General features: G+C 38.8%; 1 protein-coding gene across 2 annotated transcripts in view; it reads left to right on the top strand.

Moving 5' to 3' along the window:
* Window positions 1-27,037, top strand: part of PLXND1 (plexin D1) — a 226,404-nt gene that overhangs the window by 83,674 nt on the left and 115,693 nt on the right. The window contains exons 7-11 of one of the 2 annotated variants that reach the window (XM_042451226.1): window positions 1,414-1,522; window positions 3,329-3,431; window positions 20,663-20,767; window positions 25,060-25,149; window positions 26,084-26,177. In XM_042451226.1, the coding sequence (XP_042307160.1) occupies window positions 1,414-1,522; window positions 3,329-3,431; window positions 20,663-20,767; window positions 25,060-25,149; window positions 26,084-26,177 (501 nt within the window). Of the gene's footprint in view, window positions 1-1,413; window positions 1,523-3,328; window positions 3,432-20,656; window positions 20,768-25,059; window positions 25,150-26,083; window positions 26,178-27,037 lie in introns of both variants that reach the window. The other variant, XM_042451225.1, reaches the window with a different exon arrangement.

Below are 27,037 nucleotides of genomic sequence, written 5' to 3'. Positions count from 1 at the left end.
ATGGCCAATATAATAATAATAATAATAATAATAATAATAATAATAATAATAATAATAATAATATTGCCCACCTCTCCCCATGGGTTAATATAAAACAGATAAAATCAGTTAAAAACACACAAACTAATTAGAATATATAATAGAATTTTAAAGGAACAAACAAGACTAGTACATATTAAAACCATCAATCCATAGTTTAAAATTAATAATTTAAAATTCACAATTTAAAAATCATCTGGATAAGCCTACTAGAAGAGACTGTAATGCTGTTTAATTTCAGACAGTGTATTCAGCTGTCAAATCACTTCCAACTGGTCGTTCCATAGTCTAGGGGTGGTTGAAGAAAAAGTCCTCTGGGTAACACTTGCCAGCCTAGTCCAGGCTGACTGGAGTAAATGTTCTCCAGTGGACTTGAGTGTATGGAACAGATTATATGGGAGGAGGCAGTCCTGTAGGTAACCTGGACCCAAATCATGTAGAACCTTACTTGCCCAGTGCTGTTTCTTCCCCCCCTCCTCCTTCTCAGCCTTCACATTGATGCTCACTGAGTCTTTCATCTACTCTGCAGCCTTACTAGGTACCAGCATTCAAGTCTGTCAGAATCACTCACATACTTCTCTCTCTCCCTCCCTCTCTCTCTCTCTCAGTTCCCAAAGTACAGGTACCCACAAAAACCTATTTAGATTCTTTGTAAACGTATGTACCTCAACTACCACTTTTTAAACACCCTTCCCCATTACAAACCTCCATTGTCTTTTTAAGTACAATAACATCCTCTGATATTGTATTTTGTGCATTTTGATTGTTCCAATAAAGGTATCACTCCTTTGTGGATACTGGATGTTATTAAACCTTGCTACATGGCCAACACAGCTACCTCTGGATATGTGTCATTTGAAGATCAACAGGAAATACAGATGTTAGACAAGTTTAGCTTTCCTAGTAATGGGGAATTCCACAAAGTTTGTGATCCTGTTTGACTCATCTAACATTAATGATCCGCAGGGAGAGGTGGGAAATATAAATAAGTTTTATTATTATTATTATTATTATTATTATTAACTAACTATGCCTTTGGCTGTGGTCTATGGCATAGTGGAATAAAATTGATCCATTAAAACCCAACTAACCTGGAGAGGCAGTCACCTCCTAAGTATCCATGCCAAATTTCAGATTTGTAGGGTTCACAGAATTAAACTTATGACACACACTGTAAATGTAACTGACTGGCTTGGAGAAACATAGTTTAAATTAGTTGGTTTAAATAAGAACTCTTGAGTTTTGAGAAGGAACCTCGTCCTCTAAGAAAAAGAGTAGAGGGGGATTTGTATGCATTTATCTTGTCATGAAATCAAAGAAAAATATGAAAATAACTCTCTTGTGACCTGATATCTTTTGGCTTTTTCCCCTCAGACCATGTGATTGTTCAAACTGCTGTAAGAGTCAACGGCAAAAATATTGTGCAGGCCAATTTCACTATCTATGATTGCAAGAGAACGGGAAACATTTATCCAAAGACAGCGTGAGTGATCCTATAGATTGTAAATTACAATGGAGAAGGGATGGCAGGTCACTAACAAACAGTAGGTTGCTTGGCTGTACCTTGCATCAGACCCTTTCCTTCCTTCCTTTCTTTTTTAAAGTAGGGAAGGGATTGTAAATTGAGTAATCTTTTTTAAAAAGTGTGCATTCATCACCCAGGAGTGATTATTCTACAGGGTTAATTAAGCAAGAAATACTTTGTTATCAACCAGATATTTTGAGTCCTGGGCAGGATTTGGCAGGGAAGATGGTGTAGCTTGCCAAGGTTTGCAGAGAAAGGGCCTTCGAGCCTTTCAGACAATATGGCCACTTTGATGGTTTTTTGGCATTTTTTTCCTTTTATGTTTTAAATATGAATAATATTTTTTTTATCTGAAAGCTTTGAATTTAACCCTAAGAACTCCACTTAACTATCAAGGGAGAAACACTATATACTTAATTGTTGCTCAATCTGCTGTACTATACAGCAGAAGATATACTGAGTGGATCCAATAATCCTGAATGTTATGTGGCTTCTACAGATTTGTGGAAATGACTGGTTATTAAAATGTTAAATATAATTATTCTTCATTTGTCACTGCCAGTATTGCTAAAAATTCCATAGAATGGTTTGCTAGACTCAACATTGATTCCTTTAGTGTAACTGTCACTTTTGCAGTACATGTGAGAACTGTGGGGAGGCAATTGTGGGTGGGAACAACAGTAAGGGTGAGAACATATATAATCTTGGGGGGGGGACAATATGGATACTTGCCAAGTAAATGCTCTAGAAGAAAAAAAAATCCAGTATTCTTCCAGAATAACATGCTTGTTTGGATCAGCACTGAAAGCATGACAGTAACATGTTTTCAGAGCATACATGCTGACAAATGTTTACTGGGTGAATAATGCTGCCTGTATTCATATATCATCTAGTTATTTGCATTTAGAAAATGCCATTTAAGACCCTAACTGTGGTTGTTAGCGTATACTTGCAGCTAACAAACTCAATTTTTAAAAAATTAAAGTTTAGATGTTTGTGGTAATATTTCCATGATGATTGGCAGCATTTTTTAATGTCAAGTAGAAATCGTATTTCCAATATCTATGTATGGTTGTGAAAGCTGGATAGTGATTAAAACTGATAGGAAGAGAATCACCTCTTTTGAAATGCAGTGCTGAAGGAGAATTCTGTGGATACTGTGGGCAGCCCAAAAGACAAATAAATAGGTTTTATCTTAAGATTTCTTTATCTTCTAAAATGGCCAAGAGATAGGTAGTGATGGTATTGGGTATCCAGCGAAAGCCAGGATTATTCACTGCCCTGTAATTGCAGTTACCTGTATAAACCTCTGAAAGCAGTATTTGCTGCAGCAGTAATGCAGAAAAAGAGGTAAATCACTGAGAGATTTCATTTGTGCATAAGCATTGTGTTTTGGATAGAATGTAGTATTGTCCCTAAAGAATGCATTCTGCACAAAATACAGTGTTTTGTGCAAATGAAAATGTCCTGCAAAGTTACAAAATGCACAAAACACAGAAAAATATGGAAGACACACTATTTTTTTGTCTTAGATGGAAAAAAATATGAACATTTTTTTAAATATCTCTACATATGGTCCATGGCCTCAATAGAATGACAGACGAACAACCTTTAAACATTTACATAAAAAAGTCTTCACATTCTTCATTAAATGAATTATTTAATGAAGAATGTGAAGACTTGGGAGGGATATATAGCTTTAGAGAAGAATCTGCATTATGTTGTTATTAACAAATACATATACATGCCTTTTATTCATTTCAGGTGTATTAGCTGTTTCTCAGCTAAATGGAAGTGTCACTGGTGTACTAGAAAATACACATGTGTCTCTAATGCAACTGAGTGTGCGGACTCAATACAGATGAATGTAAGCATATAACACTTACTAATTTGTACTACTTTTTTCATTTCAACAATATTTTGTCTACTTTCCCTTTAGGCATTAGAAATTCTATAGATTCTGGAAATAGCCTTGGGAACGTGTTATACAAAAAGTTATGTATGAAAGTGAGGCAAAGTTTTGATTTCTATTTGTCACATAAATTACAATTGGGTACATTCCTTGCTTGCATGCTGAGCACACCCTTCCCAAGCCTCCAGTACTTTCTTTTCCAAATGTGCATGCATGTCTAGGATAAAGACAAATAAATGGACAGTGGTTTGAACTATGAAGAGATAACATGATCTGTTAGGATGCACACATTAGGGTTCTGTGGGACTTGCCTGGTAATCTACATGGAAGAGCTGAATGACTTTCAAGGTAGATTATTCTTAATTTTTGAGAGTTTCGGTTCATATTTTCCTAACATCACTGAGTTTTTCATTGACCATATCTGAAATTCTTCATCTTTTTGGATTTCACATTATATATTTTATTTTTATTTGTTAACTTTTGTATGTTTCAAAGTAATTTTTATTGTTTTAATTGTGATTATTTTAATTGTTTTAAAAATTTAAACTACTTATAGAATCATTGACTCATAGAGCTGGAAGAGACCACAAGGGCCATCCAGCCCAACCCCCTGCCCTGCAGGAACTCACAATCAAAGCACTCCCAACAGATGGCCACCCAGCCTCTGTTTAAAAACCTCCAGAGAAGGAAACTCCACCACTCTCTGAGGGAATATGTTCTACTCATACTTTCATGAAGTTCCTCCAAATGTTTAGGTGGGATCTCTTTTCCTGTAGTGTGCATCCATTGTTCCATCTCCTATTCTTTGAAGCAACAGAAAACAAGCTTGCTCCATCCTCAATATGACACCCCTTCAAATACTTAAATAGGACTGTCATGTCACCACTAAATCTTCTCCAAGGTAAACACACCCAGGTCCCTAAGTCTCTCCTCACAAGGCATAGTTTCCACGCCCTTCACCATTTTGGTCACCCTCTTCTGGACATGCTCTAGCTTCTCAACATCATTTTTGAATTGTGGGGCCCAGAACTGGACACAGTATTCCAGGTGAGGCCTGACCAAACTAGAATAGAGTGGCACTATTACTTCCCTTGATCTAGATGATATACCTCTGTTGGTGCAGCCTAGAATCACATTGGCCTTTTCAGCTGCTGCATCACACTGTTGACTCATGTTCAACTTGTGGTCTACTAGGACTCCTAGATCCCTTTCACGTGTACTGTTGTTAAGCTAGGTGTCCCCCATCCTAACAACAGCTAGTACATTTCTATACCCCTTACCAATGTACTAAACGGTTTACAAAGTGTAAGCTTAATTGCCCCCAACAAGCTGGGTACTCATTGTAGCGACCTATGGAAGGATGCCAGGTTGAGTTGACCCAGAGCCCCTGGCTGGTATTGAACTCACAACCTTGTGGTTTGTGAGTGAGTGGCTGCAGTTCAAGCATTTAACTACTACGCTCCATCCTACATCTATGCATTTCATTTTTTACCGATAGGTGCAGTCACTAATTAAATAGACACCATGAGGCCTTGCTATTCAACAACAAACCAACACAGAGATTAACTTGTAAATGACTTCCTCTCAATCAAGGGTCACACAGTATATATACCCCACTCACTTCCATGCCAGCATTCTCTGAAGATGCCAGCCACAGATACTGGTGAAACATCAGGAATAAACTCTTCCAAAACATGGTCATATAGCCTGAAAAACCCACAAAAAACTTAGAGAAAGCCGTCTTTATATCGTATTTTCCATATTTACTTTCACAGTCCAATTTTTACTTTGTTGTACTCTACCTCAATTGGTGTGAATCACTGAGATGTAGACAAAGAAGATAGGATTTGTACAGTGTAAATTTATTACATACAAGGTTTTACATGTGATAACTACATGGCTTCATCAAAATGGTTTTTGCTTTGTTCAGTTTGCTTTGTTTGATTGGTATTAATGAGAAATTCCAGTTTATTTAAATCAGGAAGGAGATGCTTCCAATTGCCTCTTGACATCTGCACTAGAGAAGGGACATGCTGCTGCTCATTCATGTAATGCTAAACCACTGCTTAGTGCTATGTCTGAACTGTTCCTCCCCCCACAATAATAATAATAATAATAATAATAATAATAATAATAATAATAATAATAAATTTATTTGTATTCCGCCCCTCTGAGAACAATCGGGGCAGCTAACAAAGTTAAAAATACAAAACATATAAAATCCCTGGTACCCTCACCTACTTTAAAAAGTATTAAATCCAATGCAATATTTAAAAAACAGAACAAAAAACAACAACAAACACACAAGTTAAAAACTGACCAGAAGGTCAACAACATCATACCAAGAAGCAACCAGTGGGAGCAGCAGTATCTTTCCCAGACGTTTTTCTAAGGCAGGGTTCTCTATTCTGGGAAGGCCTGCCGGAAGAGATCCGTCTTAACAGCCTTTTTAAAGCTGTCTAAGGATGTAAGTAGACGGATCTCATCCGGTAGGCCGTTCCATAGTCTGGGGGTGATGATGGAAAATGCCCTCTGGGAGGTACTTTAAATCTAAATATGTATATCTACATATAAATATATTGTTTATAGTGAATTTTCATCAGCCACATTCTACTGAGAAGGTGCATGAAATGGAATTATTGACTGGCAAAGATGTGAATTACTGATGTACCTTCAAGTCACCCATCGATTTATGGCAAGCCCATGAATTTCACTGGGTTTTCTTAGACAAGAAATACTCAGAGGTGGTTTTGCCAGTTACTTCCTCTATTGCTGGTTCCCCATCCAAGTACTAACCAAGGCAGATCCTGCTTAACTTCCAAACAGGATCTGGTACCTTTGGGGTATTTAGGTCCTTTTTCTACTGACATACTATTCTTGTTGTTGTTTTTTAATGACAGTCCCTAATGCTTTATAAAGAATAGAACCTACAGTCTCTAGATGGAAATACATTTAGCCAGATGTTTAGTCCTCCACAAATCTTTGTATTCCAATTGTAAGATAATGACCCAATAATTTTACCTGCTATGGTTGCACTAACACTTACTATCTCAGAACCTAGTTATAGAATGTGTCCACTATAGCTCTATTCCAAGCATTTAAACATAAATCTTTATGAAAGCTGAGCCTGTCTTATGGCATTCAAGCTCTTCTGTATTTGCCTTGTACTCCATTCTCAGTCTTTAGTACTAAATTGGAAAGACAATTTCTTCATTCCACAAGAATGAAGACAAGATCCATCGAAGTAGAAGCTCATTTGGTAGTAGTTCCCATTCAGCGTATTCAACCTATGTTGTTGTCTGACCTCTGCAGACTGAGTCCACTTCATGAATCTCATTTATTCTATAAGGAATACTCATCCCAATAAGTCTATTACTGTTATCAAGATCATGCTTTGGAATGGAAGTCTTCAGACAACTGAGATCCTCTTAGTGCTACAGTACAAGTCACATTCTGGCTCCACTGGCTTCTGTGTGGAATATTGAGAGACATAACTTCAGTTCAGTCCTTAGACTTCCTTCAGCTAAACTCAGATTTCCTTATGTGCAGGCTGGGGCACTACAGGAATGGTTGCTGGAAGAGCTCTGATGCACAGCATTTCTGTCCAAGCCTTTATATTCACTAAGATGTTGTCAATTCCAGTTCTATATAAGTAACCTCATTTGTAGGGGCTTACAGTTTCCTATAACTGTCTTTGCACCAGCCCCCAATGTTACACTGATTCTCACTTAATTCAAATTTTCTATTCCAGCTTCTTCAAACATAGCTCTGATTCCTCTCTTAGCTCTGCCAGTAACACTTTTCATTATTGTTTCTAATAGAGATCCAGTTTGTAGGATCACTACAGATTCATCAAGAATTAGTCAAAATTAGGAACATTATTCTCCAAGTTTGGAGGAGTTGTTGGGTAATACCAAGGATGGGATCCATTCTTCAAAATCTTCAACAGCCTCATTCATAAATAATTTTGAAGTTTAGAAGCTAAGACTGGAGCAAAGAACTATCAGGGTTTCAGAGGCTGAATTGGACTTCTGTGGAAACTTCAAGGGCTATGCACCCAACACTTCCCTATGTTTTTTTTTTAACTTTTCTGAATTTTGTGGCCAAACTGTGTCACCACATCTCCTTGAACCATAGGGGGCATTACTACATTTTGGAGTGGATGGGGTGGGCCATTTTAGGCCCAGGAATGTCCTTGAAATAAAAACAAAGTCAACTGGTTCCGATTCACTTCCTACTTTCTGAGAAAGGCTTTTCATGTGCATAAAATAGCTTGAGGTTATTGCAAAATCTCTCCCCTTCCATTTGTGGCAAAAATAATTGAAATCATTTTTTGAGTGCTGGTCCAGGGACTGTACTTTCCACACTCTGATCTGAGCCAACTTGCCACACTGAAAATCGGCATTCTGTAAATAATTTCATATAATTCAATACTGAGTTCCTGCAATCAGTGAATGGCCACTGTGTTTCCAGTTTTTATTATGTGGTCAAATCCATCTGTGCTCCTAATACTGTTATGTATATGAAGTATTGCTGAAGCAAGTTCCTTTCTCCTCATTCAACATCCAGTGCAGAAGAAGATGAACACTTGGTTCAGAAACATGGTTGTCCCTCCCCTTTTAACAACCTGTAACCCACCTGCACCAATTTATAAATAGTGGTAGACAACAAGCAAAATGCTATAAAAGCACTTGACTGTGTAAAAAACTAAGTAGTAAATTGTGTAATTACAAAATCATGATACACAAATCCAGAGCCACAAAAGCATTCAATAAATACTAAATTGTATATACAAGTATACACATGAAGAATACCCACATAGTGCCAAAATACATATAGGAGAGTATCAGTCAAGGGACATCCTTGTCCTGTCATTTTCTCATCCTTCCCGTGCAATTGCAGGAAGGACTTTCAGATGGAATTCGCACTTATCCCGTCCGGGATAAGTGCGAATGACGGCAATCTTGCAACAGGCTTTCAGACGAAGTCACACAGACATTATTCTGCCATTAACCTGCGATTAAAGCAACATTGGCCAGCATTTTGCATTAACGAAAGTTTGCATTAATACAATGCCGCTTTAATCACAGGTTAATGCAGGAATGAGTGCTACAATTTGAAAGCCTTTCATGCCATCGCAGTCACAGATGGGTTAAGCATGGTATAAGGACAAGCGAGTAATCCCATTCCTATCCCGTACCTGTGTGAAAATCTCCATAGTGTCTCTGTGTGCAACAATATGCTACAGAATGCTAAACCAACAGAAACAGACAGTCCTGTGCTGAAAGCTGCAGATAAATTAATGATGTAGTTGGAGTAAACACAACCATGATGGGTAAAGTAAAGCTGTAATACAGAAAACAAAGATGACTCAGTAATTTCACAAAATCTAACTACATGGTTCCTTGGAAATCTCAATACAGGCAGCAAGAAAAATACTGCTTGAGTTCTGGAAACTCTTTCCTCCATGAAGCATAATTTGGAAGGCATATGTTCTGCTTTACCATTTCACACCAACTCCTTTAGGAAAGGTATAACATTTTCAGTGGCCCCTTGACCACAGCTTCACCTTTTCAGGCCTCTAGAATCCTTGCCGTATCAGCAAAACAAACTGCCTAAACTGTTAAGGATTAAACTAAGCAGATGAATCCGGGACATCCAAGGAGGGATCATCTTCAAAAGGGGTCAGCAAGGCTAATCTAGGAACCCATGTGCTCACTTTTATATACCCTTTAAATCTCCTGGAGTCAGGAGAAATTTTTGCAGCAGTAAGGTGGACTCAGGAGGGAGGGGAGTGGTCAAAGCCCTGAAGATTTGCATTAATCTGAAATTCATATAATGGCTTGAGTTAACAGATGTTACTTCCTGGGGCAGGGGGAGAAAGTTTCAAATTATGTTTTAGTGAATTTTAATAGATAGGCATATCAGTATTTGAATGCGCAAACATAAAAAGTCCTGCTTTCCTAAATGGTTAGTTCTTTTCAGAAATGTAACACAGGAGTTAACATATGTATACACTTACAAGTATCTGTGAGTTGATTCCCATCTCATTAAGATGTGAGTCCCACCGATGGCTGAGATTCTGAGTATACTTCCTATGGCATGGGTTTCTCCAGAGCTGATTTCCACTCATGTATACTCCTACCAGTTGAAAAGAGGAGAGATAATATTCACTTATTCCTTCTCACCTTACAGACCTGTGTACCTGGAAATCTGCTCATATGGGTTAAAAGACTCACTGGAACAGTAGGAAGGGTAATTTGGCACAAATTCCTTTTTCATTTTGAAGTAATAGATTTCTACAATGAATCTTGGTTCCTATTATTCACAGATGCCAAGTTAGGTTTCCAAACCCAAATCAGGTGGAACCACCACTGTCCACATGACCCACTCCCAAGGCAGGCCAAACACTCATGGGCAGTCTGCAACACACAGTGTCAAACTGCTCCACTTAATGATTTTTTCCCACTCCTCCCATGCATGTGCACTGTCACATGAACATACTGCCTGCTACTGCCAATTACCTCTCTTTTCCCATCCAGCTGCCATCTCATTGGATGCCTTGTGTGACTGGCCACACAGTTGCATATTGGCAAAGTGCAATCATGGAAACCCATGATATGAGCCCCCTTAACCCCATGACCCCTTATTGGACTGTCTGGTTTGTGTATGTTTTAATGACATCCATTGCATTGTTGGTGACCTGCTGTGCTTGTAGTTTTGCGTCATGGGGTGTGTACCAGCTCAATGGTGTGATGGGTCAATGGTGCAGCAGGCCACTCATGTCCCTGTATGCTTGACAAATTTAAAAGCAGTTTGGTGAGCAATGGGGCCAGTGGCTGTGTCTCACTGGTCTCAGGGCGCATGCCCCAGACTGCTTACGCCGCCTGGGCTTTCCTGCATTTCCACACTTGTGTTGTGCTGCTGATGTGATAGCATGCACTTTCCTCATCAGAGCAGAACAAATGGATATCCATTTTTTCACCTCAAAGTGAAACTTCACCCCAGTTTCACCCCATTTCAGCCTTGTGTGTTGTCTAAACAACTGAGGCTCAAAACCAGGTGAAACTGCTTTTTATTCCCCATGCAGACAACCCCTGGGTAGGTTATCTAAAAACAAGCCTAGGTAATTAATTTTTTTGTTAATCTAGTAAATGTCATGAATGGCAAGCTACTGAGTCCTTGGGGGCTTTTCATCAGGCTGAGAGAGAAACAGAATAGTGACCCCAAAAATCATTCCAGCTAGGTGTTAAAACCATAGGGCCTGTAGCTAGATTAAAGATCCAAGTTGAAGACTTTATCAGGGGGGTATGGAAACAATTCTTTGTCTCCCTTTCTCTGTACTAGGGCTGGGGAAATGCAATGAGCTAGAGGAAGTTTTCTGCCCCAGTACTTTCCAAGGCCACAAAGGCCACTAAGGGGCGGCCCGCAGCCATCTCCATCTTCACCAGATTGGGGCCGCAGCAACCACATGCTGCAGCCCCAGTAGCCACCACACCGTGGCTTTATAACACTCTTTTGGCACTGTCTCATCTAAACACAGCAGCAGAAGAGTGCTGTGATGCCATGCACCATGTGGTGTAATGTGTGACATCAGAGTCAGGGTGTGGTTCGTATGGACGCCATGCACCAACTCCACCCCCAGGCCAGACATAATAGCCGGTCTGCACAGCTCCAAAGAGTGCCAGATTACTGAAAGTTTTTTTTCTACGTCTTAAGTTGCCAGGGTTTTTTGCAGGGGTGGGTGGGTTAATGCTGAAGAATGCTAGGGCTCCAGCAAGCTTTTTAAAAGGTGACTTGCTGCTTCTGGAGGAGGGGCAGAAAAGGGGCAGTTGAGGAAGTCTGGAAGGGTCAAGGGTCACAAAAATGACCATGGAGCTTCCCATGCCCACTCTTTTACCCACTCTTACCAGTCACGCAGTGTGCCTTTATTCAAAGCATACAATTCCTGCACTAACAGTCCTGAGATATGTATTCAGAAATCTATCAGGTTGCTTTCACTGAAGCAAATGTCATGTCTAGCCATTTAAATGTACATTTACATGTGTCAGCTGGCAATGTCTTATCTTATGTGTCACTAAGATATACTGTGGGAACCCTGGATTTATATGAAAAGCTGTACTGAATGTCCAGATGCAGTTAAACGTTGAGCCCATCCTTTCTGCTGTGTCAGTGAACTGTGATGAAAATATGAGGCTTGGCAGCTGGAGTCCTTTCCCTGTCTTTGACACAAGCTTGTTTGTGACTTTGAATGCATCACTTATCATTCATTCTGTCTCAGTGTCCCTAGTGCAAAATGATTTTTTAAAACCTATCCAGCTGCAAGAATTAATGCTTAAAAATAACTGCTTCCTAGCCCTAGATCAAAGAAACTATTTAAATGCATAATAATAACAGATTTCTCAAGGATTAAATACCAAATGTGAAAAGATCTTTTCTGTCTCAGGTACATTCAGGCAAAGTATACCTGCTGTGCGAATGAATGTACCAGGTTCATCCATCTAGAATGTGTTTGTTAGGGTGATTAAACATCAGGATGTGTGGGCTGCAGTGTTCAGATGGTTACCTTGGGCTGGAAACAAAAGACAGTAGCACTGAAAAGGAGGTAGTTGAGAACCAGGATTTAATAGCTTAACCCTTAATAACATTTGTAGTGTGCATGGTGTGTGTGCTAGCACTGTAATAAGTTCAAACAAGGACTTCTGTTTTGTAGAATCTTTTCTACTCAAAAGGAACAGAGGCTGTTTTGGTAATCTTTCAGGGTATGCATTGCCAGGATGAAAACATTTACTCCCTTCAAAGTGATGACTGTCACTTTAAAGGAGACACAGGGTGTATCTACACCAAAAAAAACAAAAAAATGCTGTTTAAAATGCAGCTGTATTTCCATCCTTTGGAATCTTGGGATTTGTAGTTTTACAAGGTATTTATTTATTTATTATTTCATTTGTATGCCACCTTTCTTCCAGAAAGGACCCAAGGCAGCTCACAGGTCAAAAACATTTTTTAAAATTACCATAAAAACTTAAAACAGTTAAAATAATTTAAAAATAGTATAAAACCACATAAAAATATACAAAAGTTAAAAGGCATAAGTAAAACACACACACCACCCAAAAGCCACCCTGACATGATTGTATAATAAAAGCTTGCATGAATAAAACCATTTTTGCTTGACAACAAAGGCAAGCAGGGAGGGGGGCCACCATAGCTTCCCACGGAAAAGCATTCCAGAAGGTGGGAGCAGCCACCAAGAAGGCTCTCTCTCATGTCCTCACCAAATGAGCCTGGGGTGGTGGTGGGACTGAGAAAAAGACTTCCCCCAAAGAACTGAATGTTCTGACAGGTTCATATAGGGAGATACCATTCTTCAAATAATCTGGACCTAAGCCATATAGGGCTTTATAGGTCATAATCCGCCCCACACACTCAGGACTTCCGGGAAGAACTTGTTGGAAATTCCATCTTCCAAACATGTTTCTACATCCCGGATGGCCTATTCAGTGGCGGCCCCACAAATTTGGAATGGTCTCCCCGAGGAGCTCCGTCTTGTGACCTCCCTGGTAACATTTAAAAAGAGGCTCAAAACCTTCCTCTTCTGTCAAGCCTTCCCCCCTGTAAAATGAAGCTGTGTATTCCCGTTCCCATCGATTCTCTGCCTTACCCTGTTGAATGATTTTGTTCAGATTTTGTATAATTTGTATTAGTGGATTTTACCTATTTTTATGAGATGTTTTTAATGGCTTTTATATGGTCTGTAAACTGCTTTGATCTATGGAAAAGTGGTATACAAATTATTATTATTATTATTATTATTATTATTATTATTATTATTATTATTATTATTACCAGCACTCTGAATTGTGCCTGCTAGCCAGTGAAACTGTTTCAACAAGGGAGTTATATGCTTCATGTAACTGACGCTGGTCAGCTTTCTGGATGCAGCATTCTGGACCTGCTGAAGTTTGTGCACAGTTTCCCTGCCAAAGAGTACTGGTGCCTCACAAAACAACAAATCCCAGGATTCTGTAGGATGGAGCCATGACAGTTAAAGTGATGTCAAACTGCATTATTTCTACAGTACAGATGAACCAAATGTGTGGTTATTCAGATTGTTTGGGGAAGCGTTTTACCAAATAAAGAAGAAATGTGGGTCATCCTTCTGTTCTAATGGTAATTGCTATTTTAGAAACTGGGGTGAAATTGTATCCATTGTTCAGATGTCTGTTGTTCAGTGTTGGAACTCGTTTTTTTCAGTGTAGGATCTCACCCATTCCACCCTTAAAACAGCAACATTTACACTTAAAATCAAGCTCCAGCCTTCAGTTTAGACAGTACTAGTTAAATAGCAGTGTATTCGGTTAATATCTGTACAGTTAGCAAAATCTCTGACAAAGAAGTTCCTCTTTATGAAAGCTTTTTACATCTTCCCATGCCTCCCATTTTCTTCCTGTCATCTATCTAGCTGAAATTTTTGTTAGCAGCTTGGTGAAAGAGGACGGAAGAAACAGAATCTGTCAGGTTGCAGTAGCATATCTACAGTAAATACAGTGGGCCCTGGGTATCTGTGGGGGATCCATTCCAGATCCCCCCGCAGATACCAAAATCCACAGATTCTCAAGTCCTATAGCTAATCCTACTGTAGCTGTCTTTGCCTGCCTAAAAAAAGGTAAGGTAACTAGCAGTTACTTCCAGAATCCCTTATTGAGCATGCATAAATTGCAAAACATAGTGAAAGGGGGAAAGTTCATAAACCTGCCTCACCAGCTATGACCAGCATGTTAAAAAGCATAGATCTGGCTATTAAATAGTTTGGCTATTAAAAGAGAAAACATAAGAAAAGTGGAGGCTGCTAAAAGAAAACACAGTCCCTGGATGCATTTTTGAAAAATCCTACAGGTGGTCTTTTTTATATATTGCTTTTGTTTACTTATACAAGGCTTACCTGACTTGGCTGCTTCATTTCATATAGGCATATATCAAGGATAAACAACTTGCTGAAACACTGTCTCCATTCTTGCTGTGTTATTTCGGCCTCTAGTATCAAATTCTCTGTTAAAGAAGTAATGCCCAGTAGCACATTTGCATCTTTAACTAAGGCCTGATACAAACGGGCATGAAGCGCCATGCTGGCGCCGGATTTTGGGTTAGGGACCGAGCAGCAACCACAAGATCCCTAACCCTAAAATGCCATGGTGCCGTAACAATGGCAGAGCCCTGTGTACACGGACACCGCCATTGTTACATAAGCACCACGTGGCATCCACACGTTGCTGCGTGGTGCTTATGTAACAAGTGTGCCAGTGGCGCACTTGTTACGCCACCCCTATGGCTCAAAAAGAACCTGTTTTTGCCGGGTTCTTTTTCCTCCATAGGGAAGCTGTGCCGTTTGACGGCTGCAGCTTCCCTCCAGAGGAAATTAGGCTGCCAGCAGGCCGCCTATTTTGGGCGGTCTGTCCCTCACCAATGGTATATTTATATAAATAAAATTAAATTTATTACATCATGTGAAAATGGCTATTGGGGACCCTGGAGGTATCCCCAAAATTTTCTAATTCATAGAGTGTATTGTGGCACATCAACTGTAAGATTTAAATGTGATGCATTGGGGGGAAATTAAGTTTTGCTATAACTGTAAATAAATAAGTTGGTGCCTATTGTTGTGGTATCAGGTATAATTGTTGGTGAGTCTCCACCTAATTTTGAGAAGAAATTTGGGGTTGTCTTAATATATAAGCTATGTGGCATACACAAAATTCACTTGGGATGGGGCTACTTTAATTATTTTTTCATTCATGTTGAATATTGGTAGCTGATGAAGTGATGCGTATTCTCTCAAGGTCTGCTGAGATGGGTGTGCAACATGAGAAATGTTTGAACATCTAAAAGATAGGCTCTCTTCCACCAGTGTATTTGAAACTGAATAATTGTTAATGATGGTTAATAATTTTTCTGAGCAACATTGGATAGTACAATCAATGAAATTTAAAATAAAATAAAATTTAAAACAAAATAAAATAAAATGAATAAAAAGAAAACAAGTGGTCATAAGAAAACAGCCTCAGAGTATATACATACACAGTTGGCCCTCCATATTAACAGATATTGCATCCATGGATTCAAGCATCCACAGCTTGAAAATACCCCCTCCCCAAAATCCAAAAAGACAAACCTTGATTTCACCTGCTTTTATAAGGGACACCATTTAACACACCATTATATACAATATGAATTGAGTGTCCATGGACTTTGGTATCCACAAGGGGTTTTTGAACCAAACCAGTGTATACCAAAGTCCCAGTGTATAGGGTGAACGTATGTCACAGGTGCCAGAGGTGGCACTCAGAGCCCTCTCTGTGGGCACATGTGCTGTCGCCCCAGCACAGAGTTTGCCAGAGTTTGTTATTGGAAAGCCAGAGGGACGCGGCACTTTGCAATAAATAAGTGGGTTTGAGGTTGCAATTTGGGCATTCAGCCTCTAAAAGGTTCATCATCACTGGTATAGGGCATGAGCAAATATCATCTTAATCATCATCAGAAGATGAAGAGGGGTAGTCCAGCAGCATTCTCCAAGTTCTACCACTGAAAATTAACCCAGTTGTATTTCCATTGTGTGGTAGGATTCAGCTGTTCAACAAGGTATTTGAGATCCTCTTTCTTGTGTTGTTGGCTCCATTAACAGCTTCATTAGCCAGTGAAAATGCTTTCATCTGTACTGAAGAAGTTGGTACAACTCTTGCTTACAAAAGAACTCCATGTATGCATCAAAAACCTGGAGAATTTTCAATTGTAGCCAATGTTTTGGCCTGTTGAAGGGAATATTAAGTATTAAAACAATGAAGAGAAAGCAAAGCTTTTTTTTTTCAAAATTAAGCAGTCAGTGCACATCTGTTGACAGCTTTAGAATCCTACTATTTCCTCTAATATTTGAATTTTCTTGTTTTTGATACTTGGAGGGCAGTCATTAATTTGCTGAAGGCTAGTTACATTTTATGAGAACTGGAGAGTTGTATATTGAATAATATACATGACTTTGAAAGATCACCTGAAGCCCTCCTATCCATTTTTTCTTCAATGTCTAGCTCCAGAAAAAAGGTTTCCCTTCCATTTGATGTCTCTTTATCTCCCAGACATCTACTCTTCCTATTTTGACCAAAAGTAACATGGGGAGGAAGAAGATAGACCAGTGACAGAAAAATTATTGCTTGGAAAACTGGACAGACTGGAGACAAGCCCAAATATATAGTAGTATTTTGAACATTCACTCTCTTCTCCTTCAGGCAACCATAAAAGAAGGTAGCAGTTGGAAAGTTCTACTACGAAAGGCAGGGAAAGGAACTGTGAGGCAGTGAATTAATCTCTTCCCTGTTGTTTGTTTTTCTAGCCGTCTGAGCTTGATGCTTTGACATACAAGGACATACAGCACACTATGCTCAGTTCCCTGCTGAGTTTGCTTTCACCCTTTGCTCATATTAAGGAGTCTCACAGATCAGAGTCACAGCACTTTCTCTTTGTTGATTTATTTCTAAACTTACATATCTCTGTTATTTTATCTCCGTGCTGAGGCAGCCTTGGAAGATGTGTGGTTAAGACCAGTGTCCTGATAAGCTCTGAATAATGTTTTTCCCAATCAAAAGATACTTAAATATAATTGAGAAACCTTGTAGATGAGCTTAGGAGGACTGATGGGAAAGACATTGTAAGCTCAGAGTCTTTTGTTCACAGCTTTCATGGCAAAGAAATGTTCTATTCTGTTTTATAGTATTATGTAGTTTGTTTCTTTAGTTATCTTGCTGCTGCAGTACAAATCAGAAGTCAGCCAATGGCAATAGTAAGAGAAAAAGACATAGAGGCTGTACAGATGGTTGGCATGCAGCCGCTCCTCTACTAGCCGGTTCAGGGCCACGGCAACCGCACACCATGGCCCTGATCTGGCCTCCAGAGAGCAGAAAAAGGAGCCACAGAAAGCAGCTCCTTTTTGCACCCTCCAAGGGGCACCATAGCTGCAGTGGCACGGCTTTATGATGCCACTTCAGTGTTGCATCATGTGGATGTAACCCCAGAGGGGTGTCATCATGGTGTGTGCCATGTGGACCAGTGCATGCCCAAATGGTGCCCTGGGGGCAGGGTTAGGGCATGCAGTGTGCGGACACTATGCCATAACTCCGCCACAGGCCAGCACAAAGTGCCGGTGTGTACAATTGGCTCATATTGTACCAGGAGGTACAGAGCTTTCTCTCTTAAGTATCATAGGGCACCTCCAAATTGGGGGGGGAGTATCTGGAAGTCCCAGATTCTGTTCCTGTGCAAACCATTTTATTTTGGAGCCCATATGATATTTTTCTCATTCAAAAATACTTACCAGCAGCTCTTGAAATTTAGGAAAGACTTTTCATTCCCATCCCACCCACCCGCAGGTCAATTTGCATTAATCCCTGTACTTTCTTAAATTAATTGTGTCTGTTCTTGTCTGTATATTTCTACTATCTTGCAAGCTGCCAAGCAAACAAAGCTATTGCTTCCAGAACACAAATTCAACAGAAATTTTAAAAGGGAAAGAGGAATGTTCTCTAAAATAAAACGATCCTACTGTTTAACTAGGGAGATGGGGAAGGAGAGGCGAACAGGAAAGAGACCAATGATATTTCAAGAAACAGACTGGATGCAAGCCTATGAATAAGCAAATACAAAAAGAACTGGAAAGTCTTGATACTCTTAATTTATTTTACCCATTAAGACATTCATAATCTGTTTATGTATGTTTTGTGGATTTTTAAAAAGTGAATTGGCTTTTGACATGAAATCTGTCAGACCTGTTTGAGCCTAAAAAGTGATACTGACTTCAAAATGATTATATTATAAAAGTTGTTCACATAATAATCAAATCTTGTGTCTGTCCATCAATTTAAGTGATATATTTTAGAGAGAAAGGAAAGGGGCTTTTTTCTCATTTAACATAAGGATGCTTTCACCTTCTGTATAGATTTATAAGCCTTTGCACTTTTTAATAGGGCTAAACGTAGTCCAGTGGAACTCTTTTTGATGTCACTATGTTGATATTCAGCTGTTACACAAGTTTCTGTTGGGAGAGAATTAAGAGCAGCCAGGGCTAAAATTAAGAACAAGAAGGCTGTACACTGAACAGTTCCAATGGCTATAATATTCTCTGGATCATTCTGTTCATGTAGACAGCATCTCTATAGTATCCAAATCAGAACTCATAAATTCATTTATACCTACAAAATACAATGCAAATTGATCGTGGTGGTCTTTTGGGAATATTCTGTCAAATGATTATCTTAGCCTCTGTGCTACAGGCTCTTTGCAAAAAGCTTCGCTCTCCAGTATAGTGCAAATGGATATGGTGGTGGAGGTGAAAATGTCAGTTTTTTTGTCACCATCCCAGCCTGAGCCCTATAATGATAATGTCTTACTTGCTAGTCAGCAGCCTAGTTATTATATTGCCAACATGGCTCTGTAGTTAGGACAAACTAGCTAACAGAACCAAGTAAAGATATTCAAGCCAGTTGACATGGTCAAGAAGATGTTATTCTTATGTATTGTGGTCACTGCATACCCCTGTGTCTCAAGTCATGCTTGTGGTGAAAGAGTTGGTGAACATATTGGAGATATATATACCTTTCTTATCAACATGACAGTCCTTAGACAAAACAATTTGGCACACTCTTCATGGATCAAGTTAGAAGTGGTCAGCCCCTTTTTATTTACCAACCTGGTATTCAACACCTGTGTTTTAAAGGACTGTATAAAGGTGGATCTTACCTGGAGCCAAGTAGTGTTGTAAACATATCAGAATGAAAGCAGTGCAGTTGTCCAGAAAATGGATGGTGAAATAATTATTTCTCAAGCCATTGTAAAAACAGTTCTGTCTTAATTTGCATGGAAAATGGTTTGCTCATCTTGGATTCTGTCCAGTATATACTGCCTATGCAGTCACAGCAAATAAGGCACATAACTACCAGTAACAGTGCTGGTCATGCTTTTGATAAGCTTATTTGAGTTTTTCCAGGGCAGATACTGAAGTGCTATGAGAGTTGTAAAATCAGTTTGTCCAAGAGCATGGCTTGATGAGAATGTAAACTGTGTTCAATTGGCAGTGACAGCTTAAGAGTACTCTATCTAAGTCTCTGAGGAGTTATTGTGTCTATGCGTCTATGTGCATGCATTGATAAAATTCATCACAAAATGCATACTAAAAATAGCCAAATGTTTTGTTTCTTTCCAAGAAGATCCTTGCAGGAATTTCTGTTTCTTTGGAAAATTCACTCTTATCTTATTAGTATCATTTGGTTCCATTTTTCCATTGTAATCATGGATATAGTAGCTATGTCAGACTGGCAGCTGATGAGAGCATATTGTTTTCCATTTATTTTGTGAGCAAATTAATTTTACTGTGAAAAATCCCAGATTGATAAATCATTCAACTCATGTTTAAAAGCTTAGTGTTTATCTGTAGGACAGATAATGAATGGGAAAAAGAACAGTACATGTTTTACAAGCTCTCATCCCAGGAAAGATATTTATGACATTTCTTGTTTTCACACTGATATATTCTGGATCTGTGCAACTGGTTTCTATGTCAGAGTGGTGGTGAGTCTGTTCTGAGTTTTCTTTTGGTCTTTTAAGGAAAGCTGGTATTCACCACCTGTGTTCCCCCCCCCCCCCCCCCATTTATCCGCCCAAATAAATCCAGTAGCTTGGATAATTCCTTTAAAATTTGGACTAAAACCCAGAGCAGATTTATTGCTCGATTGGCATAGGAATAACTAGCACCAGCTCTATATCACTCATGCAGTTGGCAGCTGCCCATGGACTTTAGGAATCACAATTGTACAATGCAGGAAGCATTACTGGAAATGTGGCGGTGGAATACTTATAATTACATTGCTAAAGCTGCAGTTGTAAAGGCGCTTACCAAGGAACAAATCCCATTGGTTATAATGGGATTTACTTTTATGCACAGGATGAGACTGTAAGTGTGCAAGCCAGAATGTTTACAGCAAAAGGATGTTGTAAATTTGGACTAACCATTAGTAATTTTCAAATTCAGTCTAAAGACTGATTGTAAGAACCCAGTTCTGAGGTACCTTTGTTGCTTCTATGTTAGGAAGGCTCCAGAGGCTTCATATTAACCTTCATTTCATTTTTTCTCTCTCGAGATACAGAACAGTACTGATTGTCCACAGATTGTGCCTGCCTCTGTTGCCCCAGTGTCAACCGGGGATTCTCAAGACATTGCCATCACTTTGATGAATGCAGCTTTTATAAAGGTAATGAACTAGACAGGCATTGTAGAAATGCATGAATCAGCTGAACAGATGGATTCTACATCTACGCCATGAGTTGGAAAACAGGGACTGTTAATGGAGGACCAATCTCAGTTCATAACTAAAATAAAGGTAATATACAACCTGTCTTTCACCCCATTCATAATAGCAGGAATAGTCATCACATCAGAGTATATTAATAGAAAACAGCCACTTTGGCAAATGACTGGGTGGGCTTAAACAGAGAAAAAAGAAAAAAGGGTGTTCTGTCTTTATGCAGAATTTAACTAGGGAACTGTTACATGTAATTCAAGAACCTTCATGGTATTTATACAATGCATGGATTTACAATATTGTAAAACATTCACTAGAACAGAATGTTTGGGGGGAAACTCAACTTCAAACACTTGACCCCTCTCCCCAGTTTCAGACAGTGAGCTTTGCAGGTGTGCAGTGGTTCTCATAGGAGAAAATACATCAAACCATATTGCTTGCAGTGCCATAAACCCCATGCCAAAGAAAGAAAGAAATGGGAAACATCTTTTCAAAAGCAGCAAGTTGAAAAATCAATGCTTGTAACTGAATGAAAATCAGAAATAAGTTTATTCCTTCTCTGAAATTATATTCTGGGTTGTGATATAATTTTTTTACATTTAGTAAGATTTGTGTTCTGTTCACACACCTGTTGTGGATTTGATCAAGCAAATAATTTTAGAATTACTTCTTCTGCATTACATTACAATACATTAATCAACCATTCTCAAGTAATCATACAGAAAGCCAGTAATGAATAACTGCATTATTACCATATACTGTTTTGCTCTTCCTCTTAAATTTCTAAAAGGAGACATTATGTGAGCTGATTAAAAAAATATACCACAATATTTATACTGGGACAAAGGAATATCCTCTACTAACCAATATTCTGGGTTATCCTGCATTAATTAATGTGGGGTGCTTTACTAAGACAGGATATTAAACAAATACTCCATGCAGATGCAGCAGATGGATCCACTACAGTGAGGGTGCCATATCCACTTAATGCCCTCAGCTGTACAATATATTATACAGTTCATAGATCCATAATAATATTTACTAGAACAGAATATTTCTCTGAAGGACAGGGTCCATCACTTGCAGACTCCCTTACAACTCAGAGCAGCTGTGGGAGAAGAAATGGTAAAAACCAAGAGTGGATATTCCACTTAAGGTATTAGAGATAAGGGTAGATATACTAAACATCCTGCCTTAAGTGTCTTCTTTTCCTCAGGTTCCTAGGAGAGATGGGACAGAGCTGGTATATGTGCTTGATCAGAAAATCCTAATAGAGAAGGTTATAGTTGGAAAAAAGTTAGTGGTTAAAGAGTTTCATAATGAGTCATTTTCTTAAACCATCATGTAGAATTGCAGGCCTAATTTAATTGTGGGCTTACCCAAAAAACACTTCCCGTGCTCATAATTGTACATGCTCATGGTCTCTCCTTTTTCTGCTGAGAGCAAAAGAGTGCTTCAAAAGCTTCTTAAATTGCCTTTATTGACAGTTTTTGAAGCAGTAGCAGTACCCTACAGAGGAACTTAACAAGTCGTAGACAAAGGCTCAGTTTGCTTGCAACACCAGCAAAGAAAACTCTTTGTACTGTAGCTTTATTACAGTTGCTTCCCTAAGGTCTGGCACTGATAAATAAGGATGTGCCACTACATTGTCAGCAGAAAAGAAGAGGAAAAAACACTGGCTTCCTTTGGGGTGCTGTAAGGTGACTACAGAGGAAGAAATTCTGTGTGTAACTTGATAAGAGGTGAAATAAACAGGAAAGCTACTGAAGAACCTCCGTTCCCAAATGACAATTCCAGACAACCACTTTACAGTCTGGCTTTTTCTCAGCCTGTCTGTAAAAACTAGAGGAGATTAATAACATTTTATTTCTCTGTGTTTTTTTGAATAAGCTAATAATTTCTTTGCCTATACAAGTTGAGTATCCCATAGCAAAATGCTTGGGACCAGAAGTGTTTTGGATTTAGGATGTTTTTAAATTTTGGAATATTTATTTGTATATATGGACATAGTGAGATATCTTGGAGATGGGACCCAAGTCTAAATACAACATTCATTTATGTTTCATATGCACCTTATAAACAAAGACTGGAGATAATTTTATGCAATATTTTAAATAATTTTGTGCAAAGTTTGTGTACACTGAACCATCAGAAAACAAAAGTGTCACTGTCTCAGCCACCCATTGAAAATGTTTTGGTTTTTGGAGTATTTTGAATTTTGGAAGTCTGGATAAGGGAGATTCAACCTGTATGTACAAACATTCATAATCAAAAGTCACCTACATTTTTGAACTTTTTAACCATCATCCATGAACCTTCTTCCCACTTTTCTTAACAAGTATCCAGCCTCCAGAGAAGGAGATTTCACTACTCTCTGAGAGTGTGTGTTCCACTGTCGAATGGCTCTCACTGTCAGGAAGTTCTTCCTAATGTTGGGGTGGAATCTCTTCTCCTGTAGCTTGAATTCATTGCCTCCATGTCCTATTCTCTGGAGCAGCAAAATATAATCTTGTTCCATCCTCAATATGATATCTCTTCAAATATTTAAATATGACTATCATGTCACCTCTTAATCCTCTCTTCCCCAGGCTAAACATACCCAGACACCCCCCTTTTTGTCAGCCTCAAATGATGGTCTATCATGTCCTAGATATGGATGAAATCCCATCATGAAGTGGTTGCAGGCAGCTTGACTATGCAGCCCCGACCCTTCATACTTTAACTATTCACATAGTACACATCATGATTCATTCCTCTAGGAATACTTCCTCCTACATGATAGCAGCAACAACTTAGTGGCAGCTAGAGCTCTCACTTTTGTTTAAAAGCAAGGAAAGAAAGGCTGCTTCCATGTGTGACAGCATCTTACAGATGTTTTGTTGTTTTGCTTTTGTTTTGAGAGAAAAAGGGAGAGAGAGAGCAGCAGCTGCTTCAATAGGAAGTGCACAGCTGAACAGATGGACCAGTTTAGGCCTCCATACCTGGAATCATGCCTCACTTTCAGGAACACAAAATCCCTCCAGGAATTTAGAATGGGTTAAATAAACTAAATTTATTGAGTTATCAGACTATAGCATTCCTTACATTATTTGCCAACCCTACGCCACAACAACACCATATTGTTGCCCCTTGATAAACTTACCAAAGTACACATTGTAGATAACCTCATCTCTTGCTTGTAATAAGAAATAGTGACTATCTGATTAATGAACTGAAACCTGAGTCTTTGGGTCTTCTAGGGAATGTGGGGATGTTTTTGCCATGTTCCCCCACCCTTGGGCTTTTTGACGCCCAAAAGAGTTCTTCATTAGCAACAGGAGATGTCCAGGAGTCATTCCTATTAATGTCCTGTTTTGAAAAAGACTTCTCTTGGGCCTAAATGTTCCAGAGGGGCAAAACATGGCAAAAATGTCCCATGCACCTAAAGATCATTTGGAGGTTAATTATTTACCCTTGGACATGAGGAAAATGGCTGTGGGGGGGCGGGTCACATGAGCTCCATGGGCTGCACTTTGCCCACCCCTGATTTAGGACACCCTATGAAAACTTTCAGTATTCTAAGAGCACACATCATATTTCAGTTGTTTCTGTAGAATGTGCTGAATAAAAAAGTCCTAATAATGAGCCATCTGGCCTGGTATTGTCAATTTTTACACACAGTGGTTCTCCAAGGCTGGTGTGGGATTTATAGCCTGTTTAACAGTAATTAGTAACAGGGATGCCATCCAATGCTTACAAATGCTGTACCTCTACAATTGCGGTGTAGCCTCTTTAGTAGATCTTCCAGTTCAGAATCAGTAAGATGAAAATTAAATTCCTGTAAACTTCAAGTTTTTTAGGACTATTGAACTGCATTGAACAAGTAATTGTTCTTGATATTCTTATTATATTTAAGGAAATGTTCAGGATTTGGCTCTTTAAATTCTTGATAAGTGTGATATGCAAAGCTCTTTCTTGTTTTTACTGGCAAAATATTAAAAGGATATTGGCATGTACAGCCATGGATTTTTTTATCCATGGATTCAAGCATCCATGGCTTGAAAATATTCCAAAAAAGTATTAATTTCAAATAGCAAACCTTAATTTTACCATTATTTATACAGGACACAATTTTACTATGCCATCATATTTAATGGGACTTGAGCATCCATAGATTTTGGTGTCTGCAGAAGGTCCTGGAACCAAACCCCAGCAGATAACAAGGGGCCACTGTAATCACTGCCTGTCTTATCATTATCTAGGAGATGCCTTTGGAATGCCACTTTGAAACTGACAGGGTATTTGAGGCCCGATGGATAAATTCATCTGCTGTTCAGTGTAACAATGTCCAGGTGAGTTGATGGCTAACATCATTAGACAGCTTAAAAGCGGTCAAGACGGATCTCTTCCGGCAGGCCTTTCCAGATTAACCATCCCGGCCCAGGTTCCCTGATTCCCTCATTCCTCCTGTGGCCCCATCTTAGTGATGGTTGAGGATTAACAGTGGGATATCAGGGTTTTGAGTTTTTAATTGTTGTTTTTATGCATTGATATTGTATTTTTAATATGTTATACTATTTAATACTGTCTTAAGGGGGGGAGGGATAAAGTGTTTTTAATTGTCATATTTTATATTTTACTGTTGTTAACCGCCCGGATTGGTTTGCCAGAGGGCGGTATACAAATAAATATTATTATTATTAACAAGTATTTTTCAGCTCTTTTAAAGTCTGTTTTGCATATCCTTGTGATACAGTCATGGTCTGTATGCATCCTGTTTGTTTCAGTGTTAGATCCTTGATTTCTGGATCTAGGTCTGTGAACTCCAGCATTAACTACATTCAGTCCCAAGACTTTTATTGCTCTTTCTAACATAAGCTAATTGTGGATCATTTGTTCAAAAGTAAAACTGTAACTGAAGATTGTTGTAAAGGCCAGTTACACTTGTGGTTTTAAGCTTTACTCACTACTTGTTGAGTTAGAGACATTTGGAAAAATTAAAGCTGATCATGCTTCCAGGTTGTGCACAGAACTTGGAAACTAAAGTATGAATTTTGCTTCCATGGTGGCTTGGTTCTCTGTTACTGAGGCCTGCTTAATAAAGACAGAATAAAACCTTTTGTTTGCCCCATCCTTCTGAAAATCTGAATCTCATTTCCCAAGAAACATCTTGTTATAATATAGAAGTGCTCCAGTGATGACAGCTATAAAACAAATCTATATTCTGTCACTTTGGTCTGATGTTTCATGAAATGGAATAACTCTTTCTGCACTTTCTTCATACAGCTTCACACTTCAGACAAAAGGCACCTCTTTCTGGTAAACCTTCAACTGAAGGAAAAACCTGGTCGATTTATTGATAGTCCTCAGATGATGACAGGTTTGCTCTAAACATATTTCTCACTTTTTTCTAATTTGGAAAGGATAGGTTTTCCTAAAAAGAGGTTACATACACTTGGGTAGTTGGTACATTTCGCCTTCTAAAGTTTCTTCAAATATGTTAACAGATTTTATGTAATCAGATCATATAAACAATGTTTGCAGATAAATCTTCGAATATTAAAATGTCTCTCATAGATAATCTCTCACTCTGCTCCAGAAAAGAATTAGATAGTTCATATGCAAAGTACAATTCATATGCAACGTATAGTTATAGCCAGTTGTATCTGTAGAAGGGTCACACATAAAAATAAAATGCTTCTATCTGTGGAATCATCCAAATATGAAACTATTTTCATATTTAGTTTAAAGCCATACTCTGTAAATATTTAGCTGGGAGCAAGCAGAACTGAACTCAGTGGGGCTTATTTCTGAGAAAACATGCATAGGCATACATTTGAAATATCTTAGGCCCTTATCACACATGAGACTGGAACTCAAATCCAGACCCAATCCGATGTGAAGGAGAAACAGAGTCATTTAGAATCCAAGGCAATTCACGTGATGAATTATCACACATGAAGAACAAAATTGTGGTCATTACTGAGTCAAAGCAGAGCCAGTGCACATTGAATTACCACCCCAGTACATACCATGCAGATTCATCAATCCACATGAGACCCTTGTGCCTGCTCAGTGGGGATCTGAACACATCGTGAACCTTTGCACTTCCGAGGTGAAGAAGTGGCTACTTTCTGGTTCCAGTTTCACGTGAATGCTTGCCTCATATGAATGACAGCTTCATGTTTTCTCTTCCCTTCTATTTTATTCCCCCTGAAACATCCAAATGTGCCATCCTTG

The sequence above is a fragment of the Sceloporus undulatus genome, chromosome 2, assembly GCF_019175285.1.
Source record: "Sceloporus undulatus isolate JIND9_A2432 ecotype Alabama chromosome 2, SceUnd_v1.1, whole genome shotgun sequence".
Lineage (NCBI taxonomy): Eukaryota > Metazoa > Chordata > Lepidosauria > Squamata > Phrynosomatidae > Sceloporus > Sceloporus undulatus.
Note: the sequence above shows the minus strand (reverse complement) of the source record. Positions and strands in the feature narration are given on the sequence as shown.